Source organism: Alexandromys fortis, unplaced genomic scaffold (genome assembly GCF_014885135.2).
Source record: "Alexandromys fortis isolate MF-2015 unplaced genomic scaffold, M_Fortis_MF-2015_v1.1 scaffold_65, whole genome shotgun sequence".
NCBI classification, from domain to species: Eukaryota; Metazoa; Chordata; class Mammalia; order Rodentia; family Cricetidae; genus Alexandromys; species Alexandromys fortis.
The window spans coordinates 7,452,335-7,471,303 of record NW_026067986.1 but is presented as its reverse complement, the minus strand read 5'-3'; the positions used below and the strand labels follow the sequence as shown (position 1 = coordinate 7,471,303).

Genomic DNA, 18,969 nt, shown 5'->3' with positions numbered 1-18,969 from the left:
CAAAAAAAAAAAATAAATAAATAAAAAATAAAAAAGAAGGAAAGAAAGAAAGACAGACAGAAGGAAAGCGAAAGCTGCCGCGGGTGGACATTCATCATACCCAGAAGCTTCTCTCCCAGCATGCTCAGCTGGTCGGCGTTGAGACCTCTCTTGGTGACCGATGAAAACTGCCAGCTCAGCACCTCGGAGAGCTGGGACCAGCGCGCGCACGGTGGGTTCAGGAAGAAGGAGAGGTTCTAGAAAGCAACACCCAGAAGCTGGGGTCACAGGGGAGCCACCAGCAGCACAGGCCCCCAGAGCTCAGTGCTAGCTTCTGTGACACACATGCTTCTAGCTGGGGATGAGAAGCCTCCGAGCTAGCACTGTTAGAATCTACGTCCTCACTAGCATTTCCTTTTAACTACAGAACTGATACTTGGGGCAACGTTGTGGCTACGCATTGATGTTTCCAAGTGAGACGGAACAGGACGAGGTCCTGGGTTTTTATCGCCGCTCGCAATTGTTTTGGCCTCTCTGGTTTTTGAACTTTTGTGATTTTTGTGGGTGGCTTCATTGTTTAAAACGGTGCCAAGCACGGTGCTGATGGAGCAGGATGTGCCTAAGCACAAGAAAGCCAGGGGTCCGTTATGGAGAGGATCTGGGAGTTAGAAAAGTGTCACGCAGGCATGACGTCAGTGGCATTGGGCTAGATAGACTTGGTAAGAAGTCGTCAAATACATTACATAAGGTGCCTTTCAAAAGAAGGGCATTTCAGCTCTGTGTTGATGGGTGGACAGAAATGCCGTGTCTAGAGGCTGATGAAGCTGACCTCTGGAATTCCCCAGGAAGCAATGATTCTGTATTTAACAAGAGCTCCTGGCTACTTTAGAGAGCACGAGTATTTCTCCTACTGAGAATCAACAACCAATCGGAAGTCCCTTCACCCTCTAAGACAAGGGCGTGTTCACTGAACAAATGCTGACCTTTTACAACAAACGACACCAAGAGACTCACTCGACAACCAGAGAAATCAGATCACTGGCTGCCTGCGTTCGTGCCCACGGGAGGGAAATCACTGGCCAGAACGTGTGCCTGACTACTTTCCAAGTCCCTCAAGTCCTTAGTGAAGCCACGGGGTCACGGGGAGCACTAGGCAGGCAGCTCAGTCTTGGGTGACTGTACTAAAGCAAACGTGTTTTCCGTACCCTGGGTTCCGTCACCAGCATGTTGTACCACAGTATGGAAGCCCAGCCGCTGGGGAGCTGGCTGACGTTGGAGATCACCACGACGGGCAGAGAGGTGGTCTGGAAGGGAACAGAGACCTTGAGAGCATTTGACTCACAGGCAAACACTCAGCAGCGCCTGTCTCAATCAGAACATCTCTTTTACTAAACTTTAAGGTTCGTTCAAGCCTCCAGCTTCCCGAATCACGAATGTCAACCTAGTATTAGCTGGAGGAGATCACCCTGGGGACAAGAGAGGGGGCTCCGCAGTCAAGGGCACTGGTCACTCTGCCAGAGGACCAGGGTTTGATTCCCACCCCCACATGGTGGCTCACAAATGTCTGTAACTTGGGTCCCTGGGAATCTGGTGCCCTCTTCTGGCCTCCGCAGGCACCAGACATACATGGGGTATACAGACCTACATGCAGATAAAACATCCATACACATAGAATTTTTATTTATTTACTTACTTACTTACTTATTTATTTATTTATTNTTTATTTTTGGTTTTTTCGAGACAGGGTTTCTCTGTGGCTTTGGAGCCTGTCCTGGAAGTAGCTCTTATAGACCAGGCTGGTCTTGAACTCACAGAGATCCGCCTGCCTTTGCCTCCCAAGTGCTGGGATTAAAGGCGTGCGCCACCATCGCCTGGCCACATAGAATTTTTTTAAATAATAACTTTTTAAAGGGATCACCCTTTTTTTTTTTTTTAGCAATTAGGTAAGTTAACTCTGAAATAAAAACCCCGTTGAAGTAAAAATCAAGCATGTTCTCCCTTGGTAAATCTCACCTCAAGGTCAATCACTAGGCCTGGCTGGCACAGCTGGGTCTCAAAGCTAAGGGAGTGGAGTTCTTCCGTGACAATGAGAGGCCCCTAGGAAGAGGAAAAGAAGACATCTCGATCACTGACCCTGCCACTCCCAGAACCCAAACAGGTCGCAAAGATCCTAAAATCAACCGTTGTCCAGAAGACTTCAGAATGTAACCATCTCCCCCAGATTTTAAAGTTCCAAGCTCCTAGGTGTTCTTTCAAAGGTGTTTGTAATTACGGGCAAATCTATTTAGAGAGCGAAACATCAGTGGGAAGGCACTACAGATGGGTTTATCCTCTTGACCTCCAACCATCTGCCTGCCTGCGTGGACCGCACAGCTCGCGTGGCGGTGGAGGCCAAGGCAGAGAGCGCATGCCTCTCAAGCGAGAGCCTCTACAGAAGGGACTAACTTGGCCGTCATAAACGCATTGGGTGGGTAGAAAGGGATTGCTTCCAAAGTGCCTTGGAGTCAAAGAGGGAGCTGCGAGACCTAGGAGGTGACAGAAGCAGCTAAGGAAGCTGACTGGAAGGTGGCTATGCTGCACAAACCACCATTTGGTCATTGCTTCAGTGACCTCTACTGGTCGTGACATGGAATGACAGCAAGTGGTGTGTGCACCAAGGACAATTGCAAACCTAACAAGACACAAGCATTGCGTCTATCCATCCCTCGTTTCCCTTTTTCTTTCCTTTGCTTTTTTTTTTTTTTTTGAGACAGGGTTTCTCTGTGTAGCCGTGGTCCTCGATCTCCCTTCATAGACCAGGCTGGCCTCCAACTCACAGAGATCCGTTTGTCTCTGCCTCCTGAACGCTGGGATTAAAGGCGCGCGCCACTACGTCCAACCATCTCTCATTTTGCAACCACCATAAACATAACTCCCAAGGCTCAGGCTGTAAAAGGGATCTGTGAGAAGGCGATGGTACCGTGTAGGAGACACGGTGGCAGGGAACCCTTGCAACACCGGGTCTTCGGTATCAGCCACTGTGCTGGACGGTTTCATGTCTACCCAGCACAAGTGACAGACATCTGAGAGGGGGGGCCCTCACTTGAGAAAATTCCTCCAGAAGATCTGGTGTAGAGCATTTTCCTTATTAATGATTGGGCGGGGGAAGCCCATGGTAGGTGTCATCCCTGGGCTGGTGGTCCTGGATGCTGTAAGAAGGCAGGCTGAGCAAGCCACTAGTAGCAGGCCAGTAAGCAGCTCCCTTCCATGGCCTCTGCATCAGCGCCTGCCTCCGGGTTCCTGCCCTGTTTTAGCTCCTGTCCTATCTTCCTCCAGTGACGGACTGCAATGTGGACGGGTAAGCCAAATAAACCCTTTCCTCCCCAACCTGCTTCTTGTTCCTGGCGTTTCAGCATGTATGAAACATGTCTCATCATAGTAACCATGAGTAAGATAGTCACTTCCCTCTCTTGCTGCTTTTCCGTGTCCTCTTAGCTAAATCGCGCCAACTTCTGGGTCTCCGTTCCTTCACCCAGATACGAACAATACAAAAGTCCGTCGTGCTCCATCTGGTTGGTGTCTCTGCGGGTCCTATGAGACTGTGGGCTACACTGCCTTCTACGCAAAAGGTACAAAGGCAGGGGGGCATTTTCACCGACACCCCAGTGCTCCTCCCTGTTAGGTCTAAGGACCTCTGTGATGTGTCCTCTCCGAACACATCAGTCTGGTTAGGACCCCCCTCACAGACCAGAGATGCTCACCTCGTTAGTTCTGTTGCCAGCATTTTTCTGTTCTTTCAGTTGCTGTAAAAGAAGAGACCACATGGTTAACTTACACATAAGGCTAACCAATACAGTCGATATCTTCATTCACAGATCGGTCCCATCAGGACCAGAGAGACAGATGTGACACTATCGGCAGAACAGGAAAGGAAAGCGACTCCTCCAGCCGCCTGCTGGGATGTGGGCATGCTGACAGAGATGACGCCCCTGAACTACGGCCGCTTCCGTGTGCAATGGTACATCAGCACCATCCGCAGCTCTTTCATGGTCCCAGACTCATGAGGCAGCTTCTTGGCTGTCTCAGCAGTCTCCCAGGCTAGGCTCGGCACCCCAGGTCTCCCAGCCTAGGCTCGGCACCCCTGGTCTCCCAGCCTAGGCTCGGCACCCCTGGTCTCCCAGCCTAGGCTCGGCACCCCTGGTCTCCCAGCCTAGGCTCGGCACCCCAGGCCGACATAGTCTCCCAGATCATACTTCAGTCTTTGAAGTTGAAAGGGCTGTTCTGGACACTCTCGGATGCCCATGCTGGGCAGAGACTCTTGCCTCACATGTAACTCCCTAGCCAAGAGGTCTGTGGCTCACAAGCTGGGACCTTGTGAAAAGGTGTCACACCTGTGGACTGGGGCCTCCTCTTGCTACAGCGGTAATCAGGCTGCTACACACTTGGAAGGTGGGAGCGGTGAGGATGGACCGTGGGAATGGCTTTCTTGAGAGCACTGTGGGGAGCCATAGCGACCACTCACAGGCAAGTTGCTCACATAATTAATGTGAGTTGATGACGTACTTTACTGAGATCAGTAACAGCCCCAAGAGTGTTTCTGGAGTAAGCATGTCAAAAAATACAGTGAGGAGACGAGGGACACCGAGAAGGGACCAGGATGCTGTGGTAACGCGAGTCTAGGGGCCACACACTATGAGAGTTCCAAAGGATCGGCGGCAGCTTTCAGACAGCAAATTTCTCTGCCTACCAGGTGCCGGAACTCCGCGGCCAGACTTCCGTTGGTGGACTCTTCCATGTTCATCACTTTTGTGTGCGTGCCCAGGATGTTGAACTTCCGAAATCTGTGCAGCGCAAGACACAAAGCCTTAAAATGCTTCGAACCCATAGACAGACAAGAGAGCAAAGTACAAAGAAGGCGTCTCACCTACCCTTTGACTGTGTTTTTCTCGTTCACGTCTCTGCAAAAGAAACAAACACATGTAGAGTTGAAATACGTTTTGATAGATGCAGACGGCTACACAAATGTATAAATTAAAGATAAAAGCTGGCTGCACAGGCTGCAGGGGGTACTGCAGTTACTTCCTTGCCCGCTGCCCTCCTGCAGTCCACTCGGTAAATATGTCTTCTGGTGTGGTGCAGGAGGTCCTTTTGTCTATATGTTGCTTTTATTGGCTAATGATTAAAGAAACTGCCTTGGCCTGATAGGGTAGAACTTAGGTAGGCGGGGAAGACTAAACTGAATGCTGGGAGAAAGAATGGCGGAGTCAGAGAGAAGCCATGGAGCTGCTGGAGATGGATGCTGGGAACTTTAGCCGGTAAGCCACAGCCACGTGGTGATACACAGACTGATAGAAATGGGTTAAATTAAGATGTAAGAGTTAGCCAATAAGAGGCTAGAGCTAATGGGCCACACCATGTTTTAATTATTAATACAGTTTCTGTGTGATTATTTCGGGTCTGAGCTAGCCGGGCGGCCAGGAACCAACAACCTCCCTCCACCAACATTCTTCCTCTAGACCAGGTAAGAAGAGGGAAAGGAGGTCGAGGGAAGACGATGTGAACAATAGTACGCTTTGAGGTTTCAAGCCGCTGAATTTTGGGGATGTTTTGCTACCAAAGACGACGTCAGGGAAGGCACAGACACAGAGTGCCTTGAAGAACACTCCTAACAGAGTGGGGAGAGACAGAAAGCCAGAGGAAGCCGCTCTGAATCATGACAAAGCATTCTGGAACAAGCTGAGCCAGCACAAGACACATTCTGACAGGAGCAGTAGGTGTCTGGGTGGGGAGAGTGTTTCTCCAGCGTAAGCGGTATGGCTAGGTCAGTGCTAACTGAGAAGCAGGGGCTCCTTCATGTGGACTGCCACCATAAAAGATCCTGCCCATGGCTGGGTCCCCAGCACGGCCTAGAAACACAAATGGGTGCAGCAGGCTCCATAGAAGAGTTTCCGATCGGCTTATTGGATGGAGACATTAATAAAACCAACATTTTAAATAGTATCTTAGATGAGATTAAAGGAATCTTACTTATCAAATGAGACTTTCACTTTCAAGTTATAATTCAGCTCCTGCAACTTCACCAACAGTCTGGAAAGAAAAACAGCAGTCATTACCTTTAAAAAAAAAAAACCTGTTGGCTAAAATGTATTTGTTGTGTAAATTCCCCAACTATAAACAGTTGTACATACTGCTCTCTTCCCTTTGAGGTTAGGGTGATCACAATGAACTGGGACAGCATTCTAACACTAACGGACTAACAGCGCCGACTTTGCACTCTAACCAGAAGTTACTGAAAGCAACGCTTTTGTACAGAACCCCGCCAACACAGGTCTAACCAAAATTCCCACTCTTGACCAATTACTATCTGGGCAGAAAAGTGGATACCACTCTTTACAAAACTTGTATTTCGTTTCCTGTGCTAGCGAGAGAAAATATAAAGCACCGCCAAGAAATGAAATTCCCACGGCTACCCTAGTCAGAAAAAAAGCAGGTTGGCACCTATCACTGGCCGTGTAGAAAGAGACGAGTGGACTAAGACCCCATGAGCCTCTGCTCTGATAGCTAGACACCACCACAGGTGGGGGTGGGGGATGGGATGGACTTGCAGCCTCTAATCAGGAGCAGGTGACAGGTGACGGGGGGTTTCCTCTTTCCCATCGGTTCTGAGTTCTAGGTTTCCCCGGTGCTTAACTGTGCCGCTGCAACACTGCCTGCCAGAGAAACAGCGCCCGTGCTGCTGGAGGAGATGAGGCCAGAGCTGCAGGGCCCAGCTGCTCATCCCCAGGGCAACACTTGCTGAATGCAGCCCACTCCCCAGAATACACCAAAGCATACGCAGAACGTCTCTCCGACTCCAGCATGGTTTTAACAACTGAAATTGTTAGAACTTACATACATGGGTCTATACGTGAAATGTGCACCCACATCGTTTTATATTTATGGCAAGATTATGGGAGGATAGACACAGGGTGTTCACTGCAGCTGTGCACAGGTATTTAGATCACAGGCCGCTGGTCCAGCCTGGTGAAAGCACTCACTCACAGGACAACGTCCATGCCAGAGTCCCCACCCCCACACACTGTTGCAGCGTCTATCTGGAATTCACAGGGCTCCATTATGAGCCTCTGCTAGTTGGGGGGAGGGGGGGGAAGGCTGCTGGGAACTGGGTCTGTTATGTACATTTCTGAGGCTCTAAGTTCCTCTTACTATGAAAACGTACTGTTTTGCAATTAGCAAAAAGTGCAGGCACGTGTGCATATACGGAACTATCCCTTCATTACCTCAACTTCACAGTGAACTGCACTCCTGTCTTCAATACCAGCGGCCTCTGGGGATGAGTCGGCATGCATGGCTGTCGCTCCACCACGAAGGAGCTGCCAGCGGCCAGGAAAGAAGATAAGTCAGAAATTGCCATCAAACTTAACGCAGTAAAAAATAAACAGATAAATGATTTTTTTTCCCCAAAGAGGAAATTTGGAGCACCCGAAAATATTCTGAGAGTCTGACAACCTGGATAAGAAAAGGAATGTCTGTTCTAAGTGTGGCGCAGCCTCCAGGTCACTGGGGATGGGGAAAGAGGCCATGGAGGAGTAGCCTGAGGGACCCATGTGGCTAACAGGGTACGAAGGACCAAACCAACAGCCTGGGTGGGTCTCAGAGCCTGGGTGGAAAGGCAGCGAAGGGCCCCAGGAGATGAGAAGACTGGATATGAAAGCCAGGCACACGGGGAAGCCACAGCACAAGGGAAGGGACAGACATTCTGAGGTCAGACTTGTTGAGCCAGACAGACTGGCTGAGGGGCAGAAGGAGAAGAGGCATCGGCAGAAGCCAGGAACCTCGTGCGGGTCATCACACCCTTCCAAACCGATGGGCTTTCTGGAGGCAGCCGGTCCTCCGGGCTTACCTCTGAATGAGCTGTTGGAAGAGCACGAAGGTGCGGTCTGACAGGACCTGCTTGTTTTTGGTGATCGGGTCCGGCTCATAGGTGAACTTTTGTTCCAGCTCCTCCAGCTTTTTAAGCTGCTGACGAACCTGCTGCAGACTCTCCGCTAAGATGGTGAACCTGGGGAGGTACGAGACGCGAGTCTCAGTCTCAGTGAGCCGCAGTCCCAAAGCAAGCAGCCTGGCTTGCAGAGACTCACAGAGTCCACACTCAGGGAGAGATGGGGAGGTGGGGGTCTGCGGTAGCCTTCAGCTCAGTTACTTGTAGAGTAAAACTTAGCATGCAACTGAAGAACTGCACCACGGTTCTGAGAGCTGCTGGCCTGGAGGTTTTTGTCAACTTGACAGGCTATTGCCCCCCCCCCCACCTCACTTAAAAAAAGGAGCCTCCATCAAATTATCAGATTGCCCTAGGCAAGCCTGCAGGCATTTTCTCAATTAGTATCTAATGCGAGGGGATCCAGTCCACTGTGGGTGGTGCCAACCCTGGGAGGGTTATCCCGGGGTGAAAAAGAAGCAGTCTGAGCAAGCCAAGGGGAGCAATCCAGTAAGCAGCACCCGTCTTCGGCTTCCGCTTCAGTTCCTGCTTCCAGGTTCCCGCTTTGGGTTTCTGCCCTGACTTCCCTTAGCTACGGAGCATGGCCTGAGAGGGGTAAGCTGAAATAACCCTTTCCTTTCTCAGTAGTTGCTTCTAATCATGTTTTTTTCTCACAGCAATAGAAACCCTGACAAAGACAGCTATACAAAGCAAGTCTACCGGGCAGGGCAGGGGCTCCAGGTAATCTCTGATTTCTGGGTAGCTAGGATGTCAAAAGGGCCAAGCATGGAGGACAGACAGGGGACCAGTTGAGCAGATGCCTCAGGAAACACTGCTTTAAGGATAGGCTGACGCGGCAAGGCCTCTTAGAGACACTATGAGGGGCTGGGCTTGGGATAGCCTAGGAGAGGAGAGGAAAGAAAGGAGAAGTGGCATAGGTCACATCCTCTAACTTGACTAAGGAAGAAGTTAGTGACTGCCCTGGGCACAGGTCACATCCTCTAACCTGACCACGGAGGACGCTAGTGACTGCCCTGGGGCTTTTCCTTTCTGACAGTCAACTGCTATTGGCGTCCCACTTCTGAGGCAGGCACACAGGGTTCCACACTACTCAGAGAACCAGAGTAGAAAATCTTTGAGAAAACACCTGCCTCTCACGGAAAATACCGACTTCTCCTGGGGGCTTTCCAACTCAGACCCACATCACCAGGGGATCCCTCATCGTGACGTGGGAAAGCAAGGGAGTGGCTGGGTGCTTTCCTGTGGAGAATCTGCCAGGGTCTCCCAGGAGATCCCTTCCAACAGTGACTCACAGAGAAGATGGCAATCTATATACTGAGAGTCAGTGCCACAGAAAGAGGTTTTGTGACCTATGGCAACCATCATGTCTCTAGATAGCCCAGAGCTGACCAGCTGAGGGCCTAGGAAAACAGCATCCTCAGGGTACAAGGTACAAGGTCATACAGGGTTGGGAAACTCTCCTCTAGCCATGAGTTACTTAGGATATATATGGATAATTTACAGGATGAAGATAAATGGATGTATGTTAATTTTAACTTCTAAAAGAAAAATAGTTCAATTTCAGGGCTGGAGAGATGGCTCAGAAGCAAAGAGCCCTGACTGCTCTTTTCAGAGGACCTGAGTTCAATTCCCAGCAACCACATGGTGGCTCACAGCCATCTGTAGTGAGATCTGGTGCCCTCTTCTGGCATGTAGGCATACATGCCAGCAGCAATACACTGTATGCATAATAAATAAATTAAAAAAAAAACAGTTCAATCTCAATAACCCCACTAGCCCTCTGGCTCGGGGTGCCTGGTGACATCTTAGACCACCATCCCTTCGCTTCCATTCCAAGGTTCCTCTGCTCCACCCTCAGCGGTTCTCAGAGGCCCTCCCCTGGACCACGGTAACAGGCTAGCAGTGAACTGGCCGGTGGGCTTCTGTTTCTATTCGGTCCTCCAGCCTGCTGCCAGGGTGACCTTTCTAAACGAAGATGCAGAGAGAATGAGGACCCTGTGTGAGAGAGAAGCCTGCTTCGTTTTCAAGGGCCAGCACAGCGAGGCCGGTTCCAGAAAGGGGCTGAGATCTTTCTTCCACGGTCAGTAGCAGCACCTGTTCCCCTGCCCGTGCCCCCTCTCTGGCCATCCAGCAGGTCATCTGCAAACTCTGCAGTGCAGGCACAGCTCACCAGCTCTGCAGCTGATCCAGGCAAGCATTGGGCGGTCCCCCGATACAGGCGCTCTGCTGTCTTCTCTTCCACTCCACCAACTCGTCGTTGATCAGGATGTTCTGCGTGAGCTCGATGGCGTTCAGCAGCTCTCGTATTTTGTGAATTATCTCCTAAAGGAAAAGGAAGCCCCGAGGGGTGTGTGTGTGAATTCACTGGTAACTACTGAACTTGGGAAGATTTTTTTAAAGCAAAGCGTGTCTCTCTTCATTCTCAGCTGGAGGGGTCTACTTTCTCCAGGCCGGTGGGGTGGCTCAGCAGGCAAAGACGCTCACTAAGTCTAAGCTTGGTTCCTGGGGCTCACACAGTGGGAGGAGGGGAGGAGCTCCTATAAAGTGGTCTCTATCCACCCCCAAACAAAGATGCAATTAAAGAATGAACTTTCTTTTCCCATTTAAACCGGAAGCAGCCGCTACCTTTCTCTTATTGTCCAGCATTAGGAACATCTTCTGAAGTACCAGCTGTTCTTGCTTCTGGTCACTCTTGGCCACGCCGTTGGCTTCACTTTCTGTCAAAGAAGGAAGAGGAGGTAGGCATACACGTGCAAAAAAGATCACTCCAACCAAAGCAAGAGTCACACGAGTTGACGTAAAATGTGATAAAAATGCGAAGTCTGACTCTTGTTTGAGGTTAATTGATGATTTGACAGAATCTAGAATCACCTGGGGGATAGGCTCCCGGCATGCCTGCGCTGGGGACAGACACCTGTGTTGGGGACAGGTTCCTGGCATGCCTGCACTGGGGACAGGCTCTCGGCATGCCTGCGCTGGGGACTGATGCCTGTGTTGGGGACAGGTTCCTATCATGCCTGCGCTGGGGACAGGCTCTCTGCATGCCTGCGCTGGTGACAGGCTCCCGGCATGCCTGCAAGGGATTATAGTGACTGAAAACCCTACCCGGGCAGTGGGCAGGACCAGTCTCTGGGCAGGGACCCTGGACTATACAACGGGAAGAGGGGACCTACGTGCAGCATCCTTGTCTCGCTCTGCTTCCAGCTTGTAGATGCGACGTGACAGCCGCTTCAAGCTGACGACCACCCCACCGTAACGAACTGCACTGTGAACTGAAAGCTAAAAGGAAACCCTTCTCCCTTAAGCTGCTTTCGCTCGAGTATTTTCTCACAGCCGTAGGGAAAGATACTAAGACAGTATTTACTGGGGAAAAAAATGAGAAAAACATCTCCTAAGTATATAAACAGCTGAGTGCATCCTGCTTAAACTGAGTACCAGTTCTCGGCAGCCCACGTGGACTGGAAAATTATAAATTCCCATGGAAAACTGGAAATCTAGTACTTAAGTCATGGTCCAGGTTTTAGTGCAAAACTTTACCTAAGTGTACACAAATCTTGTCAGTAGCCTTGAAAAGTAGACAAACAAGAAAGCAGCAGCTGTGGACTCTTCGCCCCGCATCTTCTCCCCCCGCACTAATAATCTGTCCCTACCGACCAGATGATTGATTACCAGAGTGCCGTGCTCTGCAGCCTGGCCTTTTGGGGTCATTTTAAAAAGGCAAAACACTAAAACAGGTGACGTTGCTGTCACACGCGAGCAGCGCTGTGGAGTTAGGACACAGAAATGCCATTTGGGTACCACTCTACCTTTGCCAACAAAGGCTGCGTTCTCCTCCCTTAAAACGTCTGACAAAGGCTGGGGACAATTCTGATCGTCACGACTGGGGGTTTCTGGGTAGTACTATGAGCATCTGGTGATGGAACCACAGACGCTGCTAAACACGACACAAGATCGTGCTGCAAAGAAAAATATCTGCTCCTTCAGCAGAACTGGGCACGTAAGACACACTGCCCTGGGTCATCAGGAGCCCAAAGCAGACAACCAATCGGAAAACATCTGGCAAACGTTCACTACTGTAGATGGGGAAAAATACAGAAAACATCTGGCAAATGTTCACTACAGTAGACAGGGAAAAATGCAGAAAACATCTGGCAAATGTTCACTACTGTAGACAGGGGAAAAATACAGAAAACATCTGGCAAATGTTCACCGCTGCAGACAGGGGAAAATACAAAAAACATCTGGCAAATGTTCACTACAGTAGACGGGGGAAATGCAGAAAACATCTGGCAAACGTTCACTGCTATAGACAGGGAAAATACAGAAAACATCTGGCAAATGTTCACTACTGTAGACAGGGAAAATATAGCCAGTGAACGCTGTTTTAATTCTTACCTCTATTCTGCGAGGTTTTGCACTTAAAGTCATATTCGTCCTGTAAATCTTCTAGGGTCTTGATTTCATGCTCTATGCACTGCAAATAAAGATAAAAATAAGTTTTCTACCACCCTAAAAGACGAGGCGGCCTTGTAGAGCTCTCATCTTTTACACAGAGTATTTCCATAATAAGAATGTAACACTTCAGAGGGCGGAAGAAGCCTGAGGCTTCCCGCTGAAGATAATGCAATGAGGGGAGCCCTGGTATACCCCTCACTGACAGAGCCATCAGATGAGAAGAGAAACAACCAGGAGAGTGGCTTTAACATGGGGACTTGCTGTCTGGAATGACGTATACTGAAATGCCTGGAAAGTTGATTAGTACACATTGTAGCATGGACTCCTGTCCTCTGGTACACTGTCTGTACAAATATTATAACACAGCATCTGTCCCCTCTGGTACACTGACTGTATATAACACAGCATCTGTCCCCTCTGGTACACTGACTGTGTATATTATAACACAGCATCTGTCCCCTCTGGTACACTGACTGTGTATATTATAACACAGCATCTGTCCCCTCTGGTACACTGACTGTGTATATTATAACACAGCATCTGTCCCCTCTGGTACACTGACTGTGTATATTATAACACAGCATCTGTCCCCTCTGGTACACTGACTGTGTATATTATAACACAGCATCTGTCCCCTCTGGTACACTGACTGTATATATTATAACACAGCATCCTGTCCCCTCTGATATACTGACTGTATATATTATAACATGGCACCCTGGGCCTCTGGAACATTGAACTGTGTGCCTGTGTGACTAGGGTGAGCAGGTGTGCCTGTGTGGTTAACAGGGTCCTCTTTGACACAGCTCAGTTGAACAAACTGTATGTTCATTCTAAAAACAAACCTCGTTTTTCTGAGGTCTGGTCACGTGTCTACATATGCTTTCTCCGGATGTCCCCGACTATTCCCAGGTTAAGGCCACATACTTCTACTTTAGTGGAGCAGTTCCCTAACAGACGGCAGAATAAAGCCGCGGCAAGAATTTGGGGTTCAGAAAGGTGCTCCTGTTACCCAGACCTCCAGCACTACTGAACCTCTCGGCTAGGGGACTTTTCCTATGTCATATGTCATATGGAGTGGGGTAGACAGGAGGGCCCTCAGTTGTTTGTTTCCCGTCTTGGGGCTTTATCTTAAGGTTGCAGGAGGACCTTTCATTCTAATCAAGTGTACTGAGATGTATTGGAATGAAATAGGTTTTGTTCCTCTTCCGAGCCCTAGAGTAAATCTGCTCTAGAAGACGCGTCACAGGGAGCTCCGTGTAACTCCAGGGACACCCCGTGAGAAATGTGGCTGGAAAGGGCTGGTAAGTGCAGCATCCAGCTCACTGGACAGCGAGGACAAAGTCTACCTTGACCGCATGAGCCACAGGAAGAGAAAGAAGCTCAGGGTTCAGAAGCCAAAGCAGAGGCCATAAGACACGGAGCTGAGCAATTTGCATACTTCTGTTTAGAACTTTAGAATGATTGTTTTCTTTTCAACTTAGATTAGGTTCTAATTAATTAATTAATATAATTTCAAATTATATTAGGTTCACACCTGGAGAAACTGACACGCTGTCCCCTTGGAAGTTGTGGAAGAAGGCATGTGTCCACTCAGTACTCACCATGACTTGGTCCTTCACGTTTCTGACCTTGTTGTCCAGCTCCTTCTGTTTATCCAGCATCACGGTGTTCTGAATGTTCCCCTCCTGGGCCTTTAACGGGAAACACACCGTTAAGAGTCACCCCTTTTCTGACACACTTACTTGCTTGCCTACACGCCAAAGCCAGTCCCGTGCCTTGTGGCCTGCCTACCTCTAAGGCTTATTAGCGATTCCCCGTATATGAATCTAAAACAAAACAAAACAAAAAATCCCTCATTTCTCAAGGCCCTGGAAAATGCTGGCAAACCACTATAAAAGCTAAAGAAGGGTAGGCTTATTCGTGCCAAGGGTTTGTATAAGGTTCCATTAACATATCTGTGTAATTGAATGGAGCATGCAAGCATTACTTCAAGTTTGTCAAATTCTGCGCACAGGTTATGCACCTAGTCCTTATGACCTTGTGATTCAAAGTCTCTCTAGGCCAGCAACACCTTCGTCTGACAGCTTTCCCGAAGTGCAATCACAGGCCCTAATCCAGACGCTAAATCAGAACCACATCCCCTCCATCCTAGTGATTCATGGGTCCACCAAAATTCAAAGGTACCGCCACTCGAGACCAGCGAGGCCGCTGTTCCACTACAAAATCTACAGTTAATACAGATCTGGGTTCTTCTGGAAGGGAGTCATGCGTCCTGACAGAGGGTTCAGACATCAGCACCTGTGTTCACCACCTTGGGTCATACCTAAGCTGGGGCAATGCCAGGCAATACTCCGGACCTAGCTGTGAGTTGGTAAGACAGCAACTGTTTCTCCAAGATCCTAGCAAACGCTGTGCCCATCAGCTGGGCCCGCATGGCCTTCACAGCCCGGACTCGACCTAGATTTGACCTGGCTCCAGGAAAGCTTGCCCCACGGAGAGGTGTAAGCAAACTTACTTCCCCTCGTGCTTCTGGTTCTTCACTATTACCTTTCAAAATACCTTATATTTTTATCTCTTTAATTGAAAAAAAGCATTAAAATTGCACAAAGTAATGATCACATGACGTTTCAACAGCTTATCAACCATTGGGTAATGCTTTGGTCAGAACAAGCACACACAACACTTCTCCACGGCAGACGGTTCGGCATCGCCGTACAGTTGAGCACCACTGGCTTTTCTGGGCTACGTAGTGACCGTTGGAACAGTTCCTCTACAGTGAAGTAGCATCCTAGAGCGCCCCTTTGAAACCAAAGGTCTGTAAAACGTTTGCAATCTATTCTTTCATTCTGAGACAGTCTTCTGTACCCAGAGAAGCCTTGAACTACAACTGAGTGTGACCTCGAACTCCTCAGGCACCTGACCCTGCAAGTCCTGAGATTATAGGCATACACTGACTACCATGCTACCCCGGAAGTTGATTCTTACATTTAACGCAATCATATTCGATTTTCACCATATTTAGTGGGAGGTGTACAACTTCCCAGCGCTTTGAGGTACCATCTTCATGACACACATTTCTGGCTGAGTTTATTTCTCAGCGTTCCTGTTCCTGCTCATTTTCCCACTCAGGAGACAGACCCTCGAAGCCGTGGTTCATTACGGATGGCCACTCTCTCCCATTCTATCTGAGTTTCTCGGGCTTTCCTTGCTATTAATTTCCATTCGTTTTTCACAAGGATTCCCAAGTTGTCTTGGACAGCTTTAGAGCACATATTACAACTGTTATTAGGATTCCATTAAAATTATCAACTAACTCAGTGAAAGCTCATAGTTGATGTTCTTAATGCGCATGCTTTTTTGTCTCGTTGGGATTTGGGATATTTTAGAACAGCTTCCTAGAGACAAGGGTGGCTCTCAACATTCTGTGTGGCCCGGAACGCCTGACCTTCCCCTTCCCCCAAGCCGTGGAATGACTGACAGGTTGCACACCACCACAACCACTTCAATTACTGAGCTCGTGTTTTTGCCATAACTGCGTTGGCCAACACCACCAGCACGGCACGCACGCACAGAGGAAGTACCAGTCACCCGTACCGCGTACTGCTGACATACTGGCATTTTCCAGTGAACTACTGTCCCTTGAACATGAGGTGAGGAAGAGACTGTATGTTAGCTCATCCATGAGCCACCAGCTCTTATCTGTAAGATGTTTCCTCAACCATGGGCTCAAGACTTTATCAGAACTCTCTAGAATTTTTGCAGAGAAGTCAAGGCTTTTTCTTCTTGTGTCTAGTAAGACAGAGAATTACACGGATAGATTTCCCAGGAAGTCTACCTTTGCAACCGCTAATCAACCCTACTTATGGTGAAATACACTTTTTATAGTTCAGCACTCAATTCGGTTCCATGCCCCTTTTACTTAGGGTTTTTGTGCAGATATCACACAGACAGCCATGAGCAAATCCGGTCTGTGACTGTTTCCTGCCCTGGTTTTTATCAAGCTCCACAGAAAGTTATGTTGTTGTTGTTGTTGTTGTTGTTTTCCATTTCAGCAGAAGCTCGGGACATCTGACCACTAGCAGTTTCTGAAGTATGTGAAAAGGACGGGCCTCCAGAGTCCCATATGTCACCTCACAACGGTCACGACGAAAGGGAATTCTCTGGCCATTCGGAACGAGTCACTTCCCTGTGTAGCTCCATAAGGAGGAGGTTCCTGCCCATTCTAGGAGATATTCGCTGGGGTCTGCTTCAAAGCCCTGTGGGTGCCATGTCGTATGTGCCCAACCGAGGAAAAGGTCCCTGGAGGATCCTGACTTCCTGGTCCCCTCCCAAACTATCAAAGCTAGCTGGGTGACCAGGGTGCGGACAGGAAATGTTAAGAATGGGACACACTCCCTTTCAGCTGACTTACTGATGAACGATGCTTGGTGGAGTCCAAGCATCCCCCTGTTTCAGTCCATTCATGTGACTCTGGTATTTCCCTCTTGCCCCCGCTCCTCTGCCCTACCCCCATCTCCTGTTAGAAAATGGCTTCTTTGGGACCACACTGGCACCCATTTAATGCCAAGATCATTAAGACCACTCTAAAGCTTTTAACAACCCAGGAGCACTGCAGCCACAGAGGCATCAAAGGCAGCAGACGAAACATTAGAGTCTCCTAGAAAACTATGTGTAATGTAATTTTTTTTTCTAAAAATTCTATTGAGAAACAATGGGGTGAGGTAGCCCCAGGAGACGGCTGCGTGAGCAAAGCCCTTGCCTTGAATGCAGAGGGCCTGAGTTCAAATACCCAGCAAGTGTAAAACCCAGGCACGTCATTGTATTCCTGCAACCCCAGGGCAGAGACAGGCAGGTCCTGAGAAGTCATAGACAGCCAGCCAAGGCCAAGGAGAGCTCCAGGTTCAGTTAGAGAACCTGTCTGAAAAATTACGGTGGAGAGAGTGACGGAGAAAACAGGAGACTTCTCACGTCTCCTCCTCTGGCCTCGGTGTGCTCATGCATAGGTGCGTGCACACACACGCAGGCACACGTACACAGAAGGAAACTAACAGGGGACACCACTTTCTGGGGCAGCTCAGAACTTCGCACGTTTGGCTGCTTTCACCCGTTGGAGCCGCACACATGTATTAGGACTTTTCATCCGCAGCCCGCGGATCCCACTGTCCCCCAAACTGCATTATTTTCATGTACACACCAGGCTTGTCCTCCAGCTCATCCATGCTTAATGATGACAAGAAAATGTTGACGTCAGCTGTGGGGGGAGGGGTGGCAAGGAAATGCCAGACTAGAGCACCGTGGCGTGGGTGTCCGCTGTGCCTCCCACTCTCCCTAAGCCGCACCCCACCCGACCCCACAACTGAGACTTTCCTTCACATCCAAAGGGGCCTTGGCAAAGGGTGCAACCCTCAGAGGTCGTCGGGGTGGCTCAAAATGTACCTCTCCCCCAAGTCGTATGTATTTTTAACCAGCAGTTCAAAAGCGGGCAAGCCTTCAAAAGTCCCTGTGAGGTCGCCAGAGGGCAGGACTGGTATGGCAGAACGGAGATTGCCCCTGCTGCCTGCAATGCCCACGCTAGGCTCGAGGCCAAGCGTGAAGGGTGGCATGCCAGTGTGCAGAGGTGGGCAGTCTCTCCTTCTGTCAGGCTGGTGTATCGGACATACGAGGAGAGCCACCGCATGCCGCCGCTAGCATGGAAATCCTGCGTAAAGAAAAACCCCCTCTGCAGACTTCTTATACACACGCCAGCTGGGGATCAGCCTGCTCCGCTAGGAGCCAAGGCAGCCAGATCTCACTGTAATTCTAATATACATACATTAGGGCAGGTGCCAACTGAGCCATGCTGCTTCAGGTTAGGACAAACAATATTACACACGTAGCACGTCAAAGCGTCTTCGCCGTCGTAGGCGGACAGTATCTGAACGCCCGAGGGAAGCACGGGTTTTCCAGGACTGTGGCAAAAGGTCACGAAAGCAGGGAGAAAGGGCCTTCGCCAGCACTGACCTTTGCCCCCTTTTCCCACTGTAGCGGAGTTCACTTGGTGACCTACTGACGAAACACACAAGGCACAGATTTTCCTGTGCCCTCTGCATGCTCCTCCCAGGCTTGGGAGGGTTTGGCCAGAGCTCGTGCGACATTGGCTTCACGGCCACCTGCCTACCTGGTCCTCGAGTCCCTCGACACTTCTCAAGAAAGGAATGAAAAGTGCCGCCGGGACAGCCAAAACCTCACTGAGGTTGCTGGGTAGGCCTACAGGACGACTGGTGAAACCATGGCCCCAAAGCCAGTAGTACTAGAACTCTGTCTGACTCATCCACGGTTTGATGTCTGAACACCAGCGAGCGTCTTCATCTCGTCCAAACTGAAGCTTTCATTTTCCTAATGATTTTTCTCTTACTCTCCCAAACCAGCCGTGTCCTGGAAACTTCCTCGCCCTGCCTTGCTCTGACTTCTCCCTCGGCAGGCAGCATTCTCCGAGAGACTCGAGCCACAACTGCAGCCTGAATTGCGGGGCTTTCCCTGTCTCCAGGAACTCTGAGTACACCTGCCACGGCCAT

General features: G+C 49.6%; 1 protein-coding gene across 2 annotated transcripts in view; it reads right to left on the bottom strand.

Moving 5' to 3' along the window:
- Positions 1-18,969, bottom strand: part of Stat1 (signal transducer and activator of transcription 1) — a 37,896-nt gene that overhangs the window by 12,131 nt on the left and 6,796 nt on the right. For both annotated transcript variants that reach the window (XM_050159378.1, XM_050159379.1), the window contains exons 6-18: positions 14,017-14,106; positions 12,353-12,431; positions 10,583-10,674; positions 10,128-10,279; positions 7,862-8,020; positions 7,239-7,331; positions 5,986-6,045; positions 4,887-4,916; positions 4,706-4,799; positions 3,720-3,761; positions 1,993-2,076; positions 1,185-1,283; positions 101-236 (exon numbers count right to left, since the gene is read on the bottom strand). In XM_050159378.1, coding sequence (XP_050015335.1) covers positions 101-236; positions 1,185-1,283; positions 1,993-2,076; positions 3,720-3,761; positions 4,706-4,799; positions 4,887-4,916; positions 5,986-6,045; positions 7,239-7,331; positions 7,862-8,020; positions 10,128-10,279; positions 10,583-10,674; positions 12,353-12,431; positions 14,017-14,106 — 1,210 coding nt within the window. The remainder of the gene's footprint in view (positions 1-100; positions 237-1,184; positions 1,284-1,992; positions 2,077-3,719; positions 3,762-4,705; positions 4,800-4,886; positions 4,917-5,985; positions 6,046-7,238; positions 7,332-7,861; positions 8,021-10,127; positions 10,280-10,582; positions 10,675-12,352; positions 12,432-14,016; positions 14,107-18,969) is intronic.